At 46.9% G+C, this 22946-nt stretch overlaps 1 protein-coding gene and 1 long non-coding RNA gene across 6 annotated transcripts in view; both read right to left on the bottom strand.

Moving 5' to 3' along the window:
* Positions 1-22946, bottom strand: part of OSBP2 (oxysterol binding protein 2) — a 164355-nt gene that overhangs the window by 82197 nt on the left and 59212 nt on the right. Inside the window, exon 1 of one of the 5 annotated variants that reach the window (XM_026076618.1) lies at positions 4423-4465. The exons of the other annotated variants lie outside the window; for them this stretch is intronic. Coding sequence (XP_025932403.1) covers positions 4423-4450 — 28 coding nt within the window. The 5' untranslated portion in view covers positions 4451-4465. Of the gene's footprint in view, positions 1-4422; positions 4466-22946 lie in introns of those variants that run through there. 5 annotated transcript variants of the gene reach the window in all.
* Positions 8280-11695, bottom strand: LOC112971315. Its single transcript, XR_003255300.1, has 2 exons — positions 11483-11695; positions 8280-9047 (listed from the first exon to the last, which is right to left on the bottom strand). It is a non-coding gene; the product is annotated as an uncharacterized LOC112971315 (long non-coding RNA).

The following is a 22946-nucleotide window of genomic DNA, read 5'->3' as shown; positions in this document are numbered from 1 at the left end:
TAAGAGACAGGTGCTTGTAGTGCAGAACCTTATAATATAGTTTACCACCAATGATACTTGTTACTCACAGAGAAATTTTTCTTGGAGAACATTTCTGTGCCTCGTGTCAGGTCAAACAAAAGTACTGGCAGGGTGGATTAAAGGACAAACAGGGAAACATTCATATTTTGTCTTAATTGCCACACATTTTTGCTTATAAGAAAAACAGAAAAAAAAAAAGATTGCCTGAAACCAAATAACAGGTCCAAAATAGACTGTCCACAGCAGGAACTAATTTGCCCATACTGAACAAACAAACCAGTTGCCTTTTTGATATTAAAAGGGCCCAAAATGCTAAAGAATGAAATACCATAAAACTTAACCCTCTCAGCACGAGAGCACAGACTTGAACCGTGGGTGATTTCTTGTATTTCTTCCCACATCTGGCAAAGCAGCAAGTGCCACCCACTTCACAAAGCTCAAGAGACAGAACGGCAAAGGACACAGCACACGCACCGCGAGAGCCCCTTCTGCGAGCCCCAGCTCAGCTCTCTGCCGGGGAGAACATGCAGGGCCGTCATGCAGACACCACGGATGGGTTAGTGCAGCCCGTTTTCCACGTTCCTCCACTCGCTCTGGGGCATTCGGGCTTCTGCAGGAGGCTGGATGCAAAACCACCGCGCAGGAAGACGCCCCTCCAGCTCCAAGGCCCCCTCCCTCGCTCCCAAACACATTGCGAGACAACCGGAGCACAACCGGCAGCCACAAAACCTGGTGCCTTCGGCAGCGACTGGCTGGAGCATGCAGCGATACCCCGAGGGCTGAGGAGACGAACACAGGCCTCCATGCGGAAGCCGGGAAGGCCACTAACCCTTCTTAAATTTATTCAGACAGCCGGAGYTGCAGAAGGAACGAACGGATCCTGTCTCCCAGCAGCCCCTACCCTTCATGCCCACAGCTGGACGGCTCTCGCGGAAGCTAAGCGCTACATTACTATTAGGGTGGAGGAGGAAAAAAAAGAAAAAGAAAAAAAGAAAAAAAAAGTCCTTATTCAGCAATCAGCTCTGAGGCTGCATCGCTGCACTTACAGGTCCACATTTCCCATTACAAACTCTCGCCCCATGCTGTTGCCAGAGCACTACGGCTCTGAACTCGCAGCAACCATCAAACCACCTCATTACCAGAATGCACCGCTGCTCACTTTAGCCCGCGGAGCAGCCCTTAACTCCATCCGTGCCAGAAAGAGCGCGCCGCTCTCAGAAAAGGGCAAAAAGGGCAGCTCCGCATACTACCAAGTGAAGCTTCTGCAGAGGCAGTCTCCAAAACGGTGCAGAACAGCCATTAGGAAATTCAGGCTGAAAACTGAAGCGATGCTGTCTCTGGGGAGAGAACGGTATTTGGAAGCTTGTCCCTTTAAATATTGCCGGGGGTTATTTTTAGGACACTTGCTTAAAATATGCATCAGAATTTATTTCTTTTTATAAGAAACTCAAGCACACGTTTTTCTCGCACGGCTACATTTCAGAGCACCCCAAGAGCTCAGCAATAAAACCCCCGAGATTTGCACCGGTGACCCCACACCCTTGCGATGTCCCTATTTTCTCGCCCCTCTGCTGTGGGGCTATTGGACTTTCCCAGCCTTTAATGTTTCACTAGTCTCGGGGGAACTGGCAGGCCCAGAGGAAAAATGGAGGAAAAAATAAATCACAATTCAGGATAACATGAGCAGCTGCAACAACCCTGTTACTGCGTGTCGGTCCCTTAAATGAACAGTTATGATTTTGGGAACCACAGCTGGAACCGCTGTCAACTATTTACAAGCATTACGAGTTTATTCTTGAGATTCCTCTCCAACTTTAGCTGGATTTCGCAGGTTTTATAGCTACAAAGCAAAGGCTTATAGTCTATCTTTTAAAATCACACCCAGTCTCTGTGGATGTATATAAAAAAGAAGGACTTTCAAGGTAATCTAGGTGGAAACAGGATGAAGGCTTTGGAAAAGTGAGCTTTCACACACTGTGCACATGGGGCAGGGGAAGCTAGTGCTGGCCACACGCATACACACACAGATTTCAACTCTCATTCACGTTTGTAATTATGCTTAAGGTAAGAACCAACAGTTTTGCAAGACGAGAACATGAACATCACATGAACAGCGATGTTTAATCGGTTGGGAAGGCCTTGCTGACATGTGGCTCGAAACCTCAGTTTCTGTTAGCAGATCCAATACCCAGATGGAGCCAGGATCCACGTTTTGACACGAAGACCATGGCCAATATCTATCAGCATTCATCCTTCAGATGCAAATACTTGATCCACGCATTAGCACGGGTGTACACCCGGTATCTGTAGAGCTGCGAGTTCCTACAGTCACTGAAGGCTCTCTGAAAATAGGACCATTTATCTAAGAGTTCAGGTACGCCATCTGATCCAGGCACCCAAATTTGAGTAAAGAATGCAGCTCAGCAAGGCTGGAGCTAAATAACCTGCGGTACATGAACACATTTGACGGAGGCTCCCCAAGCGCCAGGCAAATACAAAGACCATCGTCTGGGGTGAGGAGTTGTGGCTTGCCAGACCGCAACCACGGGGGCCAAAAGAGACGCGGAGCCGCGCTGCTGATGAGCTACCAAAACGCCTCTCGCTGCAGCAAGCTCGGAGACGGCAGGAGGAAATCAGGTAATTTAAGTGCTGAGCCCAAAGGCTTTCTATGCAGATATTTAAATCAGCACAATTCCTGACGGAGGCAAAAACTTTTCACATCGAGATACCCTATTTGCTTGGCAGACAAGCCCTTCGCTTGGGTATATTTTAGTTAAATTTCCATTGAAGTAACTGCAAGGAAGGCTCACAGCTAAGCAAAGACCCTTTCAATCAGTCTAAAGTTTATCAGTCTAAAGTCTTTACAACTCACTCTACGTCTCTTCTGCCAATGCCATGGGCCTTCTCCTGCAAATATTTAAGTCACACCCACAGAGCTGCTCATGTAAATATGTGAAGAATTAGTCCTAAAGTCCCCTACTTAAAAATAAATTGCAGAAATATCACTGAATTTAATTCACTGTACTAGAAGACAAGAGCTACTGAGCAAAAGCCTTGGTTCCTGGATCAGCATTGCTCTATATCAAGATGAAATTTCTTCTTGTTTGCTTTATATGAGAAATACTCAAATCAGTTTCCATTAATTATGTGGCTATTTTTCTTGTGGTTTTTTTTTCTAGCACTCTGACACTATGCGTTTGAGCACACTGGGCCTCACTTGACATTTTAGGAATGTGGAAAGCATACAATACACTCAAAATGACAGGAATGAGGTTAGTTCTTGCTGAGCAGTAGCAAAGAAATAGGTGAATAAATGGTGAAAATGGCTGCGAGAGGTGTGGGACGCTCCGAGCTGACCGAGGGGAGCCAGAGGGAAGGATTCAGGGAAAGACCTGGATAAAAATGTTGAATGAGAGGTCCCAGAAGGAGAAAAACTATCTCCTCCTTGGCACACGGAGCATCTCTACAGCAACGCACAGCCTCCTGCATCACGGGCTCTGCCTTTCGGTTCTATAAACAGTATTAAACCCATTTCCAGAAAACCATATGAGACTTTAAAAACACACCTTCCCTTGCAGCTTTGATCTTCCAAATACTTAGTGTGGAAGAAAACAAGGCAAAAAGTTAGGCTGATTATTTCAGTCCTGTTTCTAGTATAACTTCCCTGCCCAGGTTTGATGAAATTCTAAAACAAAGTAAAGACACAAAGTATTCTGTGCTTTCCTAGTCCGGAGTGTGACCACTAACACACAAAATAACTAAAAAGTTAGGGGGCTATATACTTTCATATGACATTGTCCTTTTATTATTATTCATCTAATCTTGAAAGCCTCTATAGTCCTTAATTTTCTTTGCACCTTTATGCATATGCACTACATGCATCTCCAAAAACCAAAGAAAAATGTTAGATTGATTTACAAAATACACAGGATTAGTTGTACTAAAACAACCCATATTCCAGCTCCTTCTTTAAAAGCCATCAGAAATACTGTATTTGTAGCAGCTGAAAACAGCTTCTCTCTGGCTTAATTACAGAGAGCAGGGCTGTGCACAATTAGGAAAAAGAGCTGCCCCGTTCAAGGAGCTGGCTGAGTTTCTGCAATGGACAAAGTGACACCTCTGCCTAGGAGCCTGCAAACTCCAAGGACCGCTCACAGATGGGAAGCTTCATAGGTTTGACTTTATGAACTTATATATCAGTTTGTCACGTGTGTAATCGACATCCAGATCTTTCTCAAACGGTGACACAGCCCCTGCAGACACACCATACACACAGGAAAGCGCACAACCGTTCAGGCAAAAATCAAGCACTTGGCACCTGCCAAAATTCAGGTTGCTCACGCGTGCTAAATTCACCCCACCTTGTGCGTTTTAGTAGCTGGTAATTATACAGTTACATACTGTTTTTTCCACAGCACCTCTTCCTCATTCAGTGTGCAGACGGGCTCAGCTCCGTGGTTGAATCAGGGCTGTATTGTGGAAAACATCACAACTGTAAGACTCCAGGCAAGGACGATCTTCCTCCCGTGAGCGTCTCAGCAGGCTCCACATCCTAATTTGTTCCCTTCCCTTGCTGCCTGCTCTCTGCAGCTCGTCTCCCCTTTGCGTTCGAGCCAGGGAGATTCCTGCCCTCCTCAGCTCGGGAATCGCTCTGCACAGCACCGGCAGATCCTCCGCTCGGCGTCCCACCAACCAGCCTTTTGCGAGCTGGAGTCACCCAGAGATGTCCACCCCTGGGAAAAGCCACTTTCATCTCCTTAGCCCTGTGCTGGAGCAACTCAGCCACCTTCTGGGAGCACTGCCTGCACGGTCTGACCAGTGCCAGCAAATGGGAAGGACAAAACAAGCTCAGAGAAAACAGGATCTTTGGAAATTTCAACTGTTCAGCTCTGAAAAGTTTCTAACAGAGAAGCGCAAAAAAGTCCCTTTTCACAGGCCTCTTCTTGACCACATTTGGGAAAATTTCCATTGCGAGAGCGACAAAAGTTGCACAAAGATAGCCCCCTTGCCAAATTTCAAGTCCTTGCTTCAAACCACATGGGAGGCAGCATGATAAAACCTCCTTAAAACAATTCTGATGACTTTGGCCCGCGTCGAAATAATGTATTTTCTCCCTCACCAGAAATGCCCAAATATTCCAAAAGATCAAATAAACCATCATCCATAAGGCTATAGCTGGGACATAAAGAAACAAAACACATGGGTTAAGTTTAACATAATTACAAGGAAATGGAAAGAGGATCCTATAATGGGAAGCACAAAGGGTAACAACAAGAGGTGTCTGTAATATTTACAGCAGCGATGTAAGACCAGAAGGGTATCGAGAAGACATCCTTCTGCACTGAGGCAGCATCAAGAGGATCTACACCATCTCTGACAGCTGGTTGTCAAACCCTTTCTTAAAGACCCTGCTTCCAAATGCTCTCCAAACAACGTGCTCCAATACTCACACATTTGTATAATTGGAGAGTTAGTCTCAGCAGCTGAGAATTTTCTTGCTCCAAACTAAAGTGATCACCTCTGCCCCCTGCAGACATGAAAAAAAATGCTCACCATCCTGCTATGCAAAAACCTTCAGCATACTTGAAAATATCTGTCACACTTTGATAATCAGTCTCCCTTTCTTTTAATAAGCAATTTGATTCTTTCAGGCTTCCTAGATTTCCGGGTATTCGTCACAACTCTTTCCATGTTTTCCACCTTTTTGAAATATAACGCCCAAAACAGACCAAGTATCCCACCACACAAGTGTAAAGTAGAATTTGTCTCTTGTATACAATACCACTCTTAATACAGTCACGAATAACACTTTGCTTTTTTGGAACAGCTTCAAGCTGCAATTCATACCTATCTGATAAAAACTATCAAAACAATTTTGCTACCCTGCTGCTTTGCTGGTTATTCCCCATTTGGCATTTTACATTTCTTTTCTTTTCACGGACATAGTACTTTGCACTTGGCTTTCCTGAATTTCATCTTAGTGATTTCTGACCAGTTCACCAATTTCCAAAAGTCCTTCTGAATTTTGACTCCTCCTGAATTCAAATCCTATTTTCCCTTTCAGAAGTGATTTACACAATGCTTCCAAAGCAGGAAAATCCTCGAGACTTTCAAAAAGAAAACACTTTAAGCATTTTAAACATTCTCCCTGACAGCTAGGTAACACTACACCTTCTCTATTCCTATGCAAAGGGAGAATTACTTCGGGGTAAAAAGTAAAGAGGAATAAAAATGCAAAACATTAATAGCAGCTTTGCTCCTCTCTTTAGACTTTTTCATTCTGATCCTTTCTGCAAGAAATTCTTTTGCAATTCTGCTGTAAGCTTGAAGACAACCAGTGAAGCCTGTCCTTGTCCTCAGTCCTTCCGATAAACGGCCACGTCCAGCAGCTCCACGAAGGGACTCCCTCCTTCCAGCTGCAACCTTTCCATGCTGCTCATCGCTGCAACCTGCTTTGGATGTAAACTAAGCCAGCTACACTCTGACACAGGATACTCTTAGAGCATACGCTCGCTTTTCTAGTCGGTGCATCAGTCCCATAGCGAGAAGACAACTGAGATCAGGGCATCAGCGCCCTGTTCCTGCCAACTGCCCGGAGCGCAATCCTCCCGGAACGGGTGAGCAGGGCGGGCTGGGTGACCAGCCCGGGCAGAGGTGTGCTCCTTCCTCCAGAGGTAGGATGGTGTCCATCCTACCGATGCCACCCTCCGGGACACCAGCAATGTCTCCTCACCCCGCGATCTCCGCGTGGCTCCCCTCCTCCAGTGCTGCTGCTGCCCTTGGCAGCCCCAGGACGAACGCCCAGCAGCACAGCTGCGAGTGGGCTGGGGCACCATTAACACAGCTCCTCTCAGCAGCTGAGCTACTTTGAGGAAGATCACTTTGATAAAAATTCGGTCCTTATGAAAGAAAAGAGGTGCATTTCTATTCATGTGCACATAGTGCATTTCTACCTCCGCAACGGTTATCCCTGATGCCCTGGACCCCAAAAAGGCACCTGGTTACCTCCCCAGGTGATGCAGGGGCACAAGGAGGATTAAAGCATTGTATGCAAACAGCCAGTGACTTCTTGAATCATAAATAGAAGGGAATGTGGAGAGATAAGTGCTGTATTTAATTTTTCCTTGTCCTCAGCATTCAAGTCTGCACCAGCCTAGCAGAACCCAGCTCAACCATCTCAGTAGAAGCAGCTCGTGGAGTGGGCACATAAGGCACAACACAAACCCAGCGGGACACAGCTGCAAATCCCATCTGCCCCCTCCAATCCCCTCAAACCCTATTTTTCACAGTCAGCTCAATTCGTAAGCACAGTCAGGAAACTCGGACAAAAAGGCCATTCAGGGAAAGAAACACTCGCTGCTTGGTTCGACCTTTCTCAGTCCCTGCTGTACGCGCTTACAACGCAGCGCTGCAGAACTGCATTGGATTATTACCGTGGGTATTTCCTTCCCCAATACTCATTTTTGGAGACTAACATTGAAAACAATTTCAGCCTCCAGATTTCCCCACAATAACAACACGTCTTTCTGTTTTCTGCAGCTCATGGGAATTCGTGCAGCTCCAGAACATCTTAAGCCCAATCTCACCCCAGCCCCCTTGCAAATCTCAGACCTGAGATAGCCAGAAGCAAAACTGCATAATTTGTTCAAGGTTGTGCAGAAGGGCCATTTCCAGAGAAACATACCTGGAAGGCCTTTAATTAGTTTTGGCCAGTGATTCGCTTTTTCCTTACATTTTGTTCCTTCCTCAATTTATACTATTCCATGCCAAAAGCACTGCTGGAATGAGAAACAACACCCACCGGCTCCATCTTGTTTACACTGAATTCCACAGAGGATTTTGCATACCAGGAAAATCTCAGATTTGTAAAGAATGTATAATTCACCCTAAAGATGGAAATAAATGGAATAATCAAAATAAGCCTTTTCAAGCATAAACAGACAGCTTAAAGAGCCAAAATATGTATCTTTTATTAATGTACTAACGTTCTCCTCACGCATGGTTCAACTAAGGTTGCTTTCTAGCATGTCAGTCACTGTAAGGTCATAGCCTATCTAGTTAGGTACCACAAGCTGTTAAGAAAATGCATTTTACACACAACTTGCCTCTGTATTTTTGTGTTTGCTTAGCCAGGTTTTGTTCTTTTCATTGCCCACACCGAGGGAAGCCAGAACAACTCACAGAAAGAGAGCTTAGTACAGTACATTAAAAGCGCAAAAAACGGCTACCAAAAAAATCCACAGAAATGACAAAAAAAATAAGATGCCAATCTTCATCTATTATGTTACTATTCATGCGTCATTATGTTAAAACCTAACAAGAAAGCTAACACACGAGAAAAATGATTCCTGAAACTAAGTCTTGCTTTTTAACAAGAGATGGCTTTAAAAATTTGTCTTGCAAATTATCTTGGCTCAATACAACACACGTTCCAAATTCCTGCAGCTACTGATGTCCCGAGTACATCAGTCTGTATCAACAGCACACAAGATTTTTACTAGCTTCTTGAAAATATGTCAGAACATTTTTTTCCCGTGGCAATTTTTAATGTCACATCAAAAAGCAGGCTACTCCAGAAACACAGCAGCTGTTCCCATGTTTCACTACAGCATCAAACTACCACCCATTCACTGAGAAATATGAATAAAACAATTAGCAATGGCCAGAAATGTATCATTTGTATTAAAATCGTACTTTTGGCTTTTAAACAGGCTGTCCCATACAAGATTGTAAGAACAGGACAATTCTGCTTTAACGCAATTCTGAATGTTTTATCAAACATTTATTGTCTTTGCGCTTGAATCTCAACATCTGGAAGAAACACCCTGGAAATGAAACACCTTTCATTTTACATTTCTAGTATTTTTCACCCAGATGTTTCCTTAAAACGGTGCATGTTTTCTCAGATGAGCTGTAGTCCCTCTGTTCAAGTCTGATCACTCCATCCAGCTCTTTTAGGAAACTCCTCACCTTAAAGAACGGTAACGTGCACGGGCTCACAAGTTCCTTTTTTGTAAGGCAAACACCTATGAAGCAGGAGACAAAAAGCACAGAAAAACTGATTCCTGAGCTATAAATCTAAATTGCAAAGACAACGGCGCTGTTCTTCCTCCACCCCAGGGAATGCGACCGCCACATGACCGGCAGAGCTCTCCGACGGCATTTCACGCCGGGATGAGGCAGCCCAGCTCTGCAACACCAACGGCCCCATCCTCAAAGCCGCCACCAGCGCGAAGCTGTCTCTGGTTGACACCCCCGACGCAAACTCACAACTTAACAGCAACAGCACTAGGTAACGTTGTTCCAAGAAAACCTTGCTATGACCCAGGCTTGCTCTGAATAAATGCAGAAAAACCTTATAATCAACAATTGTTCATAAATCTGGCTACTCATTAGCATAGATATACACATGCTCTAACTCTGTGACTTAGCACATACGAATGCAAAGTCTCCTCTTTACCTTCTGCTCATTACTAATTAAGAAGCAAATAATCAAGGCTCAGAAACACTAAATTTACATTTAGTAGTGCCACGGCGGCACCTTGGGCTGGCTCCGGACTCAGCCCCACGGCAGCACTCCAGGCCTTCATACAGACCGGCCCCGGACTCAACCCCACAGCGGCGCCCCAGGCCCTCGCACAGGCCAGCCCCATGGCAGCCCTCTGGACCCTGACTCAGACCCACAGCGGCACCCTAGACCAGCCCCGGCCCCACTGCAGCACTCCAGGCCCTCATGCAGACTGGCCCTAGACTCGGCCCCACAGCAGCACCACGGGCCAGACCCAGACCCCCAGCAGCACCCCAGGCCCTCGCATGGGCCAGCCCCAGGCTCAGCCCCATGGCAGCCCCCTGGACCAGACTCAGACCCAAGGCAGCACCCCAGGCCCTCATGCAGCCCAGGCCCAGACTCAGCCCCACAGCAGCACCACAGGCCAGACCCAGACCCACAGTGGTACCTCAGACCCTCATGCAGGCCAGCCCCACAGCAGCACCCAGGGTCCAGGGCTGGACCCGGACCCACAGCAGCTCCCTGGGCTGGCCCCAGCCCCACAGCAGCACCCAGGGCCCACGGCTGGAGCAGGACCCAGACCCACGGCAGCACCCGGGGCCCTCGCGTGGGCTGGCCCCAGCCAAGCGCAACCAGCAGCGGGGCAGCCGTGACCCCAGGGGCTGGGGGAGGGAAGGGAGCCCCCAGCAGTGGGGACGCGATGTCCTCCCCCTTCTTCTGGGCCGCAGTCTGGGAGAGGAGGACACACGACAGAGGTGGATCAGCCAAAGCGGTTCGTTAACCAGCTCCTTTACCACCATCTACCGAGCACGCATGGATGCGACACCCTGGCAAAGGCAGAGCGGCTGCCCACGGACCCAACAGTATAATTTCTGAGAGAGCTACATTTAAGTCAAATCACCTCTGCCCTCAATCTAAAATTACACACGCAGCATATTAGCCCTCAGACCCTTTTGTTTGAGGGCTGTTTCAGTTTGAGGGGTTTTTCCCCCCCCCCTAAATTTCCCCTTAGTCTAGTGCTCATGTAAGAACAAAACACTGAATTAACGTGCTCCCATTAATAATTCTCCCCTGATTTCAGCAAGGGCCTCTGAGGATTACTAGAATCAATCTCGTGTTGCACTTGTTTCCGTTCTCTGCACGACAGTATTCTCAGAAATCTCCGTAAATCTCTGTGTGCACACGCTCAGCCAAGACTTCTAACATCTCCAGAGCGTCCAGCCGAGAGCTGCAGGGCATGAGGAGAACTGGGGCAAACACAAATCTGGGGGCAAAGCATCAGCTGACCCTATCAGTAAGGATGATTCCTTTCCACCCTTGATAACCTGGACTTTATTATTTAATGACTTAGTATAAATCTTCAATAAATAGATATGTTTGTATGCATTACATTACCATGGGCATGCAAAGTGGCACAGGAAAAAAAAAAAAAAGCCAAAGGGACCTGGAGAAACAAAGGCAAAAATCAAAGCTAAAGCAGGGGAAACTCACTCCCTAACACCTGTTTTGCACAGCCTCCTGCCCCTCACGAAGCTGTCTTGCCAAGTAATGGCACAACCAAGAACAAAAATAATCATCTCGCAGCTACTGTACACTTCATCATGCTTGAAAACTAAAACCCAGGGAGGCTTTCTGGAGACCCTCCATTGCGGAGTCAGGAACAGCACGAGCACTAAATGGCCAGCCCGTACCATGCTGAGACCATGCTTTCATCCTCGCCACGCTGTTTAGTCACACAGAGAAGCATCTTCACGCCTGAACTGCTCTCTTCTGTCACACGGCCTGTCTCTAAGCTCAGCTGGACTTGTTACTCCTTGGATAGTAGGAATCAGAAGTTATTAAGCTTTTAATAACACTCAGAGCTTCTAATTGCCCTCATTTTTCAGGCTCCATTACCAACACCAGTAGCTAACACAACATATCCAGCCATTCAGCTGTTTTAGAAACTCCTACTTTTTTCAGCAGGTAGCAGAAGACATCCACACTCATCATCTTGACATATTCTCTGGAAACTCACTGCCTAAAATCTTCCATACAGCCACATCTGTGAGGGTCAACTTCTGGCACAGCACTTCAGAGGGACCTCCAGGACTCTCCTTCCAGCACAGGACATGTAAAATGGGATTTGGAGAAAGTGATGATTAAGCTGTAGCAAGAAGCTATTTACTTTAGTATTTAGGGCCCACCTGACGTTATGCAGCCATACGGGGAATTTTATGTAAAGAGGGGAAAATTCACATCCCTGTGTAGAAGGAGAACACAAGGCTCCTTTCAACCCCCACTTGAACAATGCTGCTTCTGAAGATGTGTAACGCTGGTGTTTTAAATATCCTCCTACCCTCTTACTGAACACAGCAGCTCTAGAGATGACAACCGAGACCTTCCTTGGCTTAGTCAAGAATTTATCAGCAAGGTACCCTCATTACTCCTACAGCTTCAGTGTGTTTTCAGTGTCAGAACTGGCACATCCAAGTGCTTCTTCCATCTCTGTCAGCAACTGCCTTTTGATCAAGGGTCAACAGAGCATCTCTAAGATGAACTTATTCAAGGCAGATAATGGTGTTAGCAACCATAGCACCAGCCTCCACAGTGAGGCAGATGTAAAGGAAAAAGAAGAAAAATATATACAGTTTTTCCTCTTGTAATGTTATATACTTTTAATTTTGCACACTTGCAGTTAGGTGCCAGGCCCTTGCAGATATCAACAGAAATCCCACATTATCCATGGATAACAAATTTCCTGTTTGGTCAAATGCAACAGTTCTGCCTGCACTCTCTGGTGAGAGCACTTGATGTGATGTTCTCCAGGCACAGGCAGTTATGAAGTAAATAGAATAACAGACATAAAATTCTATCATGCCCTTCTTCAGATTTCAAGTGCCTTTAGATGCTCACTTGGGTACATGTTTTGTTTTCCTTTGATGTATAAGAAGGCCTGAAAGGGTATCAGGAGGCTTAGGTAAAAGCTCAAAGCTATGGTCTAATTCCACAGTTCCTTTTTCCCCATATTATTCACAAAGAAAAAAGAAAATATGTTATATATGATAAAAATGGAGCTAGAACATTTGCCATTGATTGCGTGCCATTAGGCAGTGGGAAAAAATACACTAAATGAGCTGATTTTAAAAAATCTCACATGCTCTAGAGAGGGAAATTTCACATTGCCAAGTCCTAAAAGATATGCCAGGAGCATGGACAACACGGGAACCTCTAGTTCATGCTAGAAAAGTCAAGTCCACACACAGATTTTGCACATGGTTGCCTGGGCTGTAATAGCCAAAGTCACTAATGTTTACCACTGTTCATGCAAATGCTGCTCTTCACCTCGTGCACAAAGACTTGGTCTTGATTATCCCTTTATAAATCTCTGAATGGAAGGGGAATAAAGGATACAAGAACTATTGCATCAGAATATCAGCAAGTAGGGACATTTCTCTTCTGCTGACACAGCCAGGTCTGAAAAGGGACAATGCAACAGTGTTTTACAGAGCTTATTCTTGAAGAGACCCAGAAAGAAGCAATACTGAGGTAAGCATCTTTCTACTGACACAAATCAGGCACAGAAGAAGTTGTAGCATGTAAATACACTGGCTAAAAATACAACCCCAAAGAACATCAGCAGAAACCTTTGGTTGGTGGCCAAGACTGACTGAAAATCCCTTCCCCTCTCAGCCACTCAGACATCCATCTCTGGGCTCCTGTGAACATTGCTAAATTGATAACCTTGTGACTGATGCTATTATTCCACTACGTTTCCAGTCAAAGACCTTTGACAAGACCTAATTTCTAGCAGTGGAAAAGCGACCTTCTTCCAAATGAAAGGCTCAATAGGAAGGACTTTCTCCATATAAGTCAACACAAAAAGGCACACAATCATTCTTCCCTCTTGTGGTTTAATTTATTTAATCACTTCCTTGACATAGTTATTATGCAGGTTTCTCAATAGCCTGCCAAAAACTATCAATAGGTCCTTTCTGGTTCTGCTGCCAGGTCCGGCTGTGCAATCCATTTAAGTGGACACTTATGTTCTCCACTTTCTCTGCCCTCTGTGCCCATCAGAATTCACAGCTGCTGTACCACAACACTAATTTTTTATTACTTAGCTCTAAGAAAGAGAATTGAAATTATTTGTGACTCAAATAAAATACAAACTATGGTCTTAACAACCATTTCAGCTGTCCATATCCAGTTATTTAGTTGTCACTAACTAGAAAATAGAACCAATCTGCAGCCAGTGGTTTGGACAGATACGCCAATAGAGTCCTATTCTTTATTACTAGTGTGTCCTTACAATCCACACAGGACGGAGCCAGACCCACTGAAAACAGACAAAGGATCTATGTGCCCTAATTCAGACAAGCCACCTCTGGCAATACCCATTTCTCTCTAGCAACTATGAAGCAAGAGTGGAGATACTGGTCCAAGTCAACAGGCATCTAAAGTCTCACTTGGAAGTAAATGAGATGAAAGTTTTACAGGGTTAACTGAACCTACTTCTGAATTTTCACCAGTTTCACCACCATGACTCAAGCATTTTCCCAAGAGATTTGCACTAGTACAGGTGCAACAAGGAGAAGGCCCACTGAGCAGATATGACTGGGAGTCACCAAACTATTAATATTAAATGCTACAATACTACCTTTATTTAGCCCATTCTTAGAAAGGACTTTGTTGCAAGGGGTCTGAATGGAAAAGGGGTTGCTGCTGCAATCAAAGAGGTTGCGAGTGCCACTGGCAGCTCCCTGTTTCACTGCCCCACCCCAAACATGGCTGTGCCAGCATGGAAGAATGTCAGCGGATGAAGCAAAAGCTACTGAAACCAACACCGCCACCAAAAATGATGTGGGACTATAGCCTAGATGGAAGCTAGGTACCTCCAGGCTTCTCACAATCTCTAGCCTAACAGCATGTAGCCTTGTCTGTAAACCATCCTCCGCAGGCAGACTGTGACCCAGGAGCCCTTCCCCCTTTACCTGGAAACGCCCCAAGGAATATTCTGTGTGCAAGGAAGTGTATGGAGACAGTCCCAAGAGACTATTGCACACAGCATCTCCAGTGTCCTGCTGGACCATCCAGGCATGCTGGGCCTCCTCACTCGAGCAGAGGAAGCTAGGAAACTGGTTCAACCAGGGGTTAGGTCGCAGCTGGTTGCAACTTTGCTTTTTTGTTGTTGTTGCTTTAATCAAGGCATTAATACTACAGCATGTTTTGCTGATGCTGTTGCCCAGCTTACTAACAAGACACTAAGCAATGAAACGGAGCAGGATCACGCTTCTCTGAGTCAAGGCCCCCAAAGTTCATGCAGCACAAGCAAAAAGGAAGATGCTTGCTAAGCTGACATAAAATGAAAGAGATACAAAAGGGGGGAGAAAGAACAGAGATCACTTAGCCGGAAACTAGTTCAGGGAGGCAGAACATCACTGAAAAAGAAACCCCACAGCTCTGTGGAGTCACAAGAGGTATGAGCAATGCCAGCCAGTTTCAGAGCCAGTCACATGCAGAGCAGGAGATAAAATATCCAGCTGCTCTCCATGGAGTCTACCATTCCCTGCAGTCTGCAAAAATTAGATTTAGGCAGGAGAGCTCTTCCAATCCTCCTGCATAACCTCCAGATAATTGGGTGCCCTAGATCAAATAGGTCACAGTGTTTGCCCACACTGCAAGACAAGCACCTGGGGCCTCCAAGATCACCTGCTCAATCTCACCCTCCATAATCTCATCTAGATGGTAATGAGTTGTACTTCTCAAGAGTGAAAAAAACACCAGTAATTGCCAGAATAAAGTACAAACTGCACCAATTCTTAGAAGAGAATTCAACTGTCCAGTGACTCTGGTTATTAACATATCAACAGCCTGGCTGCAAATTAACAGCTCTGAACCTTGGTGGCAGCGTTATCGGTTTTGCCTGTGAGAATAACAAACCTCCAGCTGTCTTCACAAAGGATCAAGATAAACCTATCCCCACGGCTTGGAAACCTCGTCCTACAGCAGAAGAGCCTATTTAGAAATTCTAGTGCTGAGCTATCTCCTTCATCCTCTCTGAAGTCAATGTCAGCCTCCTACACCATCGGGTCCTTTTCTTCCCTGCCTCGTCGCTGCTTCTTTTACCTCCGCTTGCATCAAAGACCTCTCTATGCAGCCCTTCCATCCTTCCTCATGTGAGAAGCAGGGCTGATTATGGATGCCTGTTGTGTCAAGTCACTGCCAGGCTCCTGCACTGCTAAATATAACACCTGCCGCTTCCCTTGAGAAGGCTCCATCAGCAATTTACACTCCTATCAGTACATTCGGGGGAAATGATAAATTGGATTTTTATCACCCTGTCATGCTTTCATTGCTCCTTGTTTTCCCCCAAGAACTTGCCGAGCTTTAGTTGTAAATGAATATTTAAGTTTATAGTGAATGGGCTACTGCCAAAGGGAGAATTTCTCCCTGAAGAGATTAGTTTAGAATCCTCAAAGCCACATTTTCAGTTTAAGCTACACGTATAGTAACTGAGGTCAAAAGCCACTGGTTATTAGTCATGATTAACATCATTCCTGACAATATAACGTTGTTATACTAGAGTGAGAAGTGATTTCACACAGAAAAGGCCAGGCCTCCACATTGCATTTATCATACCTGACTTTGGATTAAGTCTCTTTGCATCCCATGCTAGTTTTGTGTCATGTTTGTTCAAGAGCACAAAAAAGGCAGCGCAGCACCATAAGAAACCTACTGCACGCTGCCCCACATTCGCACAGGCTGCATTCGTGGCACCCAGCGCTCACCTCGAGCCTCCCAGGTGAAAGCTTAGGCTGGAATTGGGTGAAGTGCCCAGACTGCATCACCCTCACCCCAGGACAGGGGTCCTACCAAAAAGGCTGGTGAACTACTGAAAAGAGGGCTCTGCAGGACGTCCAGGTGGCTCAGACATAGCTCCCCTCCTCGGAGAGGAGGGAGCAGGGGACCCACATGGACTTATGTTTTAAGAAGGAGAGTTGGGTGCTTTCCCTACCCACTAGAGAGAAGGACCAGACCAAAGCAACCTGCAGCAAAGACCTGGCACTGGCTTCGCTGCCTGTCCCATCCCCTACAGACTTGCCTCTAGTGCACCATCTTTGTTCATGGCAACACCATAATTCTGCTTACAAGAGGAAAATACTCATAATTCACCAAATCTGTCACTGCAGCTATAAAAGGAAAAGGATGTTCCTCCTCTTCTTGAAATACTGGCAGCATAAGAGATGTACATCGTGCAACTCTATTGACATCATGCTGCTGCAAATCAGAGCAGACACTGCCCCTTTTTGGGGCTTTCAGGGGATTGCAAGTGCTCTACAGGTAACCAGAAATACTGCCTGCATGGCAAAACCCCCAATGCTGCCTGGCAGAGCTCTTCCTGCAAGGTGGCAAGAAGCCTGCAGCAGGTTTACCCAGAGCTACCTGTCCTGGGGCAGAGTGAGAGGATGTTTCTCTGTCCGTGTTGGAAGGCAAAGACAGGAATTTGGGATATATAAAAGGATTTAACAACAGCAATTCATAAGAAATAGCAGAAGGGAGGACATTTTACTCCTAGAACCAGTTCTGACAGATTTGGGCTTTTTTGTCATCTGAGACAGATTTCTTCAGAACAAGAAGCCTCTGAACTGCCTTCAGAGCCTGGACTGCCCCAACGGCTCATCTGCAGGGCTGAAGGCAGAAAACATCACTGATCTGCCAGATTTGTAGTTCACAGTTTTATAAAGTTTATAGTTACAGTTTTATGTAGTTTATAGTGACTCACTCCAGGAGAATCTGCTCTAGTGAAACTCTAATGCAAATCAACACGGACAGGGCAGAAAAGCCCAGGGGGCTTCCTAAACCATGGGCTTCAGGGACATGCATCCCACCCATTTCCATCATGCTTTGAAGAATCTTAGGTATACTGGGAACATCCACCTCAGCTGCTAAGATAAGATGTTCACTGAATCATCAATCCTTTATGCTTATAGGTGTAAAACACCATTTTGCAAATGGTGTGCTATTATTGCTGCTGTCTTATTCCAACCCCAGTGAATCTGCTTCCCTCAAATCCCTATTTGAACTTCATGTGACATTCTTTCACTTCATCCTAAACTGCAGTTGAACAATCACATAATACTAGCAACAGCTGTATTTCAGTGACGGAGGAAATCTCCCATCTCACTTTTGTGGTATTTTGGAAAGCGTTCCGAAGAGGAATGAAAGCAACACAGAGGTGCTAATAGGAGCAATGCTTTGTCAGTGTGCTCAAACTGCAACTCCTTCTTACATAAGAAAGACACTGCTATGTAAAATACATAGGTGGCTTCATCTCCTTTTAACTAGAGATACTGTTCCTTACCAAGTGGGCTCTTGCATGAATGGCTGCACAACTCAATCATTCTGATCACTTTAATCAACAACAAACAGATTGGTCTTTTGTCTCGTTTGACAGGGGACCTGACCGGCAGATTGCAAACGAGCATCCTACGAGCGGTTTCCCTGCAGTGGAACACGAGAAAGGGGATCAGCCCGACACCGAACCAAGCGTCAGGGCGCAGATGGGGGAGCACAAGTGTGGCGAGCTGCAGGGGCTCAGCAGCTGTCGGGGACATACTGACCTGCTGCAACCTCAGCAGAACAAGCTCTTCCACAGCACTCTGGCTGAAGTACCTTACCAGTGTCTATGGTGCCCATCCCAAAACACTAACAGTTAACTAGGAAGTTACATGGACAGCAGAAATGACTCCTAATAAGGAGCAGACAGCAACAATGATGTTTAGCAGAGAAGTCATCAGCAGAATAAAGATCCTGCTAACAAGGAGATGACAAGAAGGAATGCTGGCTGGGAAAGGAGGTTATTCCCAACTGCTCAGTGTGAGCATGGAGGAAACCTTTTAGATAACACAAGGCACAGCAGCAATATCAATGCAAGAAAGGCTCAAGCATATTGACATGAAGACTTGGCTGCATGCACAGGACCAAGTACAGAACTGGGGTAACAGCAATGCAACACCCAGACACACTGGGGCAGCCACCCGTGCTGACCCCACAGCCTCACCGCCCTCCCCTGGCTCTGTGGTGGCCACGGCCCCTACTGAGACTCCTCAAGGTGACAGGGTCTCACCACAAGTCACTTTTGGCAGATTACCTGTCTCCCTTCCCAGCACCCCCAAATGCTGCCAAGCAGGAATCAGTTCCTGCAGGCTTGACTGTTTCTCTGATACCCAAAGGCTCTTTCAGGTCCTTTAAAGACAACAGCAGCAAACAAAAGCAGTGAGTCAGGAGGCATCTGCAAAAAGCCTAAAATAAAAGCCAAGGAAACCATACTTGCTGCTCACTTTAATACTGCTCATAAGCCAGATACCTTTAAAGGTCTTCAGGATACAGGTAATGAATTATCTTATTGTTGCCTTTAGTGAACTTTGCTCAGATAGCTGCAATTGATTTCTGCCTGTGAGCCCCCCACACCTTCCAAACTAACGAAATTGTGCAGCACAAAGACACATTATGCTTCCTTCCGGTGGCGACATGTGAGCTGTCACGCTCCTCAACAATAGATATTCCCTCTCAGGCTCAGCTCTGCAGCCACGTCCTCCCCACTGGCACACAGATTCACTGGCCAAGCTCACGTGTCCCATGGAGCACACTCGCTTTGGAAGCTTATGTTTTGCATGTATTACAGCCTGTTACCTGCCATTAAGCTACCTTCAGAAACATTCTTGTTGCAAAATCCAACACCTGAAATAAGCACGTAGGGTTATTATTGTCCCTGCAATTGCGATTTGCCCTCCCTGACTATTCACTGGGAGGCAGCTGTTAGCGCACGCAAGAGCTGAACATCCTTCTATGCGTTTGCTCAAATGCAGAGCTCCAAAATAGGGATCAGCCTAAAAAGAAAATGGAAATGCCATGTAATATGACGCATAGCTGCCTCCTCTTCAGCGTGGAGGTGGACTCTGCAGAAATAGCAAAAAACCCCCTCAGCATTGAACAGTGCTGCGTGGTCGAGTTACTCCTCCAGCCAGCAGCTGGGAGCAGGGAGCATGCTCCTGCAGGACAGCCCCAGCGTCTCGAGAAACCCTGCACACAGCACACACAGCGGGGTCTCTGCTCTGTCCTTGGGGACATGGCTCCTCTTGATCTCCATGCTGGCTCGCGGGTCCCGTTTCCCTTCCCTCAGGGATCCCAGGATCAAACACACACTGGATTTGTCCTGCTGCTATCCGTTTGTGGTCAAGCCACATCAAGACCAACCTCATGCCTTGCCTCCAGCCACGGATACATGCTCCTCGCACCCTCCTGCACTGAGCACCTCCCCGCCTGCCACATACCAGAGCTCCACTTCAAGGTCAGCCTCTGTGCGGTGGCCTGGGAAAGGAGGGACTTGCCGTAGATCCAGCTCCCATAGGGCAGCTCCAACAGTGCGGGGGTCCCAGCAGCACAGCCACTACAACCACCACCTACATCTCATCACCTCTGCCAAAGCTGAGTGCTGCTGCGAGGCTCAGACTCAAGGGCACTGGGGGTGTTAACAGCCCCAAACAGGGAGGATGCAGCCCTTGAGGTACACGCTACCCCCGCCAACGCTGCCAGACGGTTCAGGGCCCGCGTTGCTCCCCCACAGTGCAGAGCCTCACGTCCCAGGTTAACGCAGATTGCCACAGCACCAAGTATGCTTGGGAGAGGATAGTTACGTACTTCAGCTATAAAAAGCTGCCACTTATAATCAATTACATAGATATGCAAATGAAGCTTGCATCATCTTAGCCCTGGGATTCCTAATTGCAGATATAACGTTTCCCACTAAGTCTGTTTTTCCTTTGTAAAACCAGGTCTGTGCTTTGTGAGTTGGACTAGATGACCTCCAAAGGCTCCTTCCAAACTCCAAAATTGTGTGATTCTGTCTCTTTTCCCTTCCTGCAGGACAAGAAGTCACCTTCATTAGCAGAAGGTCCTTTGCCATGTGAGCTGTGATGGGCAGATGCACAGAGCAATACTTGCTGGTATCCCTCCAGGAGCAAAGCAGCTCCCTTCCTGCTCTCATGCCTCCAGGCAAGGGAAGAAGCATGCAGCTCCCTCCTGGTGATGTGCCCAGCATAACCACAGGCAAGGACGGTGCCTTAAGTGCTGGCCCTGGGGCCGAAAGCAGCTCAGAGCCAGCGGAGAGATGCCTATAGGGCCCAGCACCCCAGAGGAGGAATGGCAGCATCTTGCAGTTCCACTCACCGGCAAATAAAACACTCAACAGAAATGGTTTAGTGACCACGACTCTCCTTAGTCCAACTCCAGCCTAGTGCATGGCCCACCCCAGCACCATGTGCAGTTCCCAGCTCACTTCTCTCGGCGTAAATCCTCCCTGCTCCAGCATCACTATTTGGGGACCTTTAATGAAACAGGAAAACAGCACACATTGACAGGGACCCTCACACTGAGGGCAAATCCCAGCCTCCCAGGCTGAAACCCCCAGCAGATGCTTTCCAGCTGCCTCTGAAGTCGCGCTCACCAGCTCTGGCGGAGCGCAGCGCTCCGCGTGCCCATGCAGCCGCGGCTCGCTCAGACCCACAGAGAAGTCGCGAGGCGCAGCGGGATGCAAACCAGCTCTGAATGACGGTGCTCTGGCAGCAGGCTGAGAGTTACCATTAAAGAGATTTTCTTCTTTAAACAAGACAAAAAGCTGGGCAGAATGACAAAGATAACTTCTCTTGCCTTGAGCTCATTTCCTAGCAAGCCAATTTTTGCCTGAAGGCTTCCTAATCAAATCAGGATTAAGAATTTCCACTCCCCCCTACCACTCATGTCCCAGTTACACAGGCATACAAACCAGCAATTTCGAGAAGCACTTGAGCATCCAAAAGCTCTTCTGGTTTTTTTTCTAAGGTTTTCGTCAGTCTGAAACAACACATTATCCCTTCCTGCAAGTCTTGCCCTATCAGGAATGACACTGACGTTCCAGGAGCAAAGGCACTTGGGTCTGGAAGACATGCACATGGAGGCACGCTCCAAGTCACCATCCACACTGACCCGATTCCTGTACCACGGAAATCAGGGAGACAGCCGCTGCATTCAGCAAGAGCAAAAATGAAGCCCTGTACCAGCAGAAAACATGCTCAGCGTTGTCTTTCCTTGCTCCACTTCAACACAAGTGGGAGTGAGGGTATTCTAGCATTAGGCCAGGCCCTGGAAAATGCCCCGAAGGAGCGTCTGTCAGCATCAAGTGGAGCAACCCTCAGCACAGGGAGGAGAGGAGGTACTGCAAGAACACAAAGCACCGCAAGATGACAGCACAGACCAGGAGGATGAGCTGCTTCTCCACTGATGTCTCTGCGCACCAGATGTTTTGGGGTCTCCAAGGGGCTCCCCAGGCTGCGAGCGCTGTACTGCAAATGGCAGAAAGTCAGCCTGAACCACAGCTGGGCCCAGGCAAAGAGTCAAAAACACAAGGGAGAGGAGAGGAGATATCCTGCACCCCGGCCCCCTGGCAGCAGCATGCATGCTTGTTAGAAACAGGCACAAAGCAGGGCTAAGACAAAACCAGCAGCTCTTTGGAGAGCGTAAGCGGGCCAGCTGGTAGGAGAGGAATGAGCCCCTCAATCTTATCAGATCACCTTCTCTGCCCTACCAAACAAACACAGACAGGTCTGGCCACAGTGCAACAGGGGAAGACATCAAGGGGACAGAAGCAGGGACCATCTTCTGCACCATCCTCCTTTTCCCCTAAGTCCTCAGAAGTACTTCTGTAAGAAATCATGATGTTTTGGTCAGCAAGGGAAGCACGAGTTGAAGCTCCCTCATCGGCCTGTTCTTACCAGTTCCCACTCCATAAAACACCCTGGGAAGACTTCCCAGGCATGCCAGGTAGGCTGGCATTGACTCTTGCCTATCGAATCCTGTATCTCCTCCCAGTAAGACCAGAGTCTGCTGCTTTGCAAGACGCAGGAAAAAATCTTAATGCATAAGCTCCAAGTAAATTCCTTGATGTTTCCTGGAAAAAAGGTAACTTTTCTCTGCAGAGGTCTGAAATAGCTCCATTAGCCCTTGCTGTAATGGCCATTTTATAAGAGTCCCTTTCCAGCCCCCCTCCCCAAAGTCAGAGGCAGGGTTTCCCAGGAGCAAGGTTCCTGCGGATTTTAAACAGCTCTGACAACACCACCTTGGCAAGCCAGTCCTACAAAAACTTAGCTACTGAGGTTTAAAACTTGATGTGTCCAAGTACTGCTAGGAATTTAATTGTGGGAAGAGCAGACTCTCCTACCCCAAAGAAGACTTAAAGCTGCGTTTGTCCATTAAACATCTCTCTCGTAAGTCATCATTAAAAGGACAGTTATAAAGTCAAGTAAAGGCAAGCAAATATCTTCCAGGCTTCAGTGCCTTCAATGCCAGGCTCTCTGCAGGATGTCTCTTACACAAGACTTCAAGAGTCTCATGACAAGTC

The sequence above is a fragment of the Apteryx rowi genome, unplaced genomic scaffold, assembly GCF_003343035.1.
Source record: "Apteryx rowi isolate R43461 unplaced genomic scaffold, aptRow1 scaffold_434, whole genome shotgun sequence".
Classification (NCBI taxonomy): Eukaryota; Metazoa; Chordata; class Aves; order Apterygiformes; family Apterygidae; genus Apteryx; species Apteryx rowi.
This window is presented reverse-complemented; position numbering and strand designations above follow the sequence as displayed.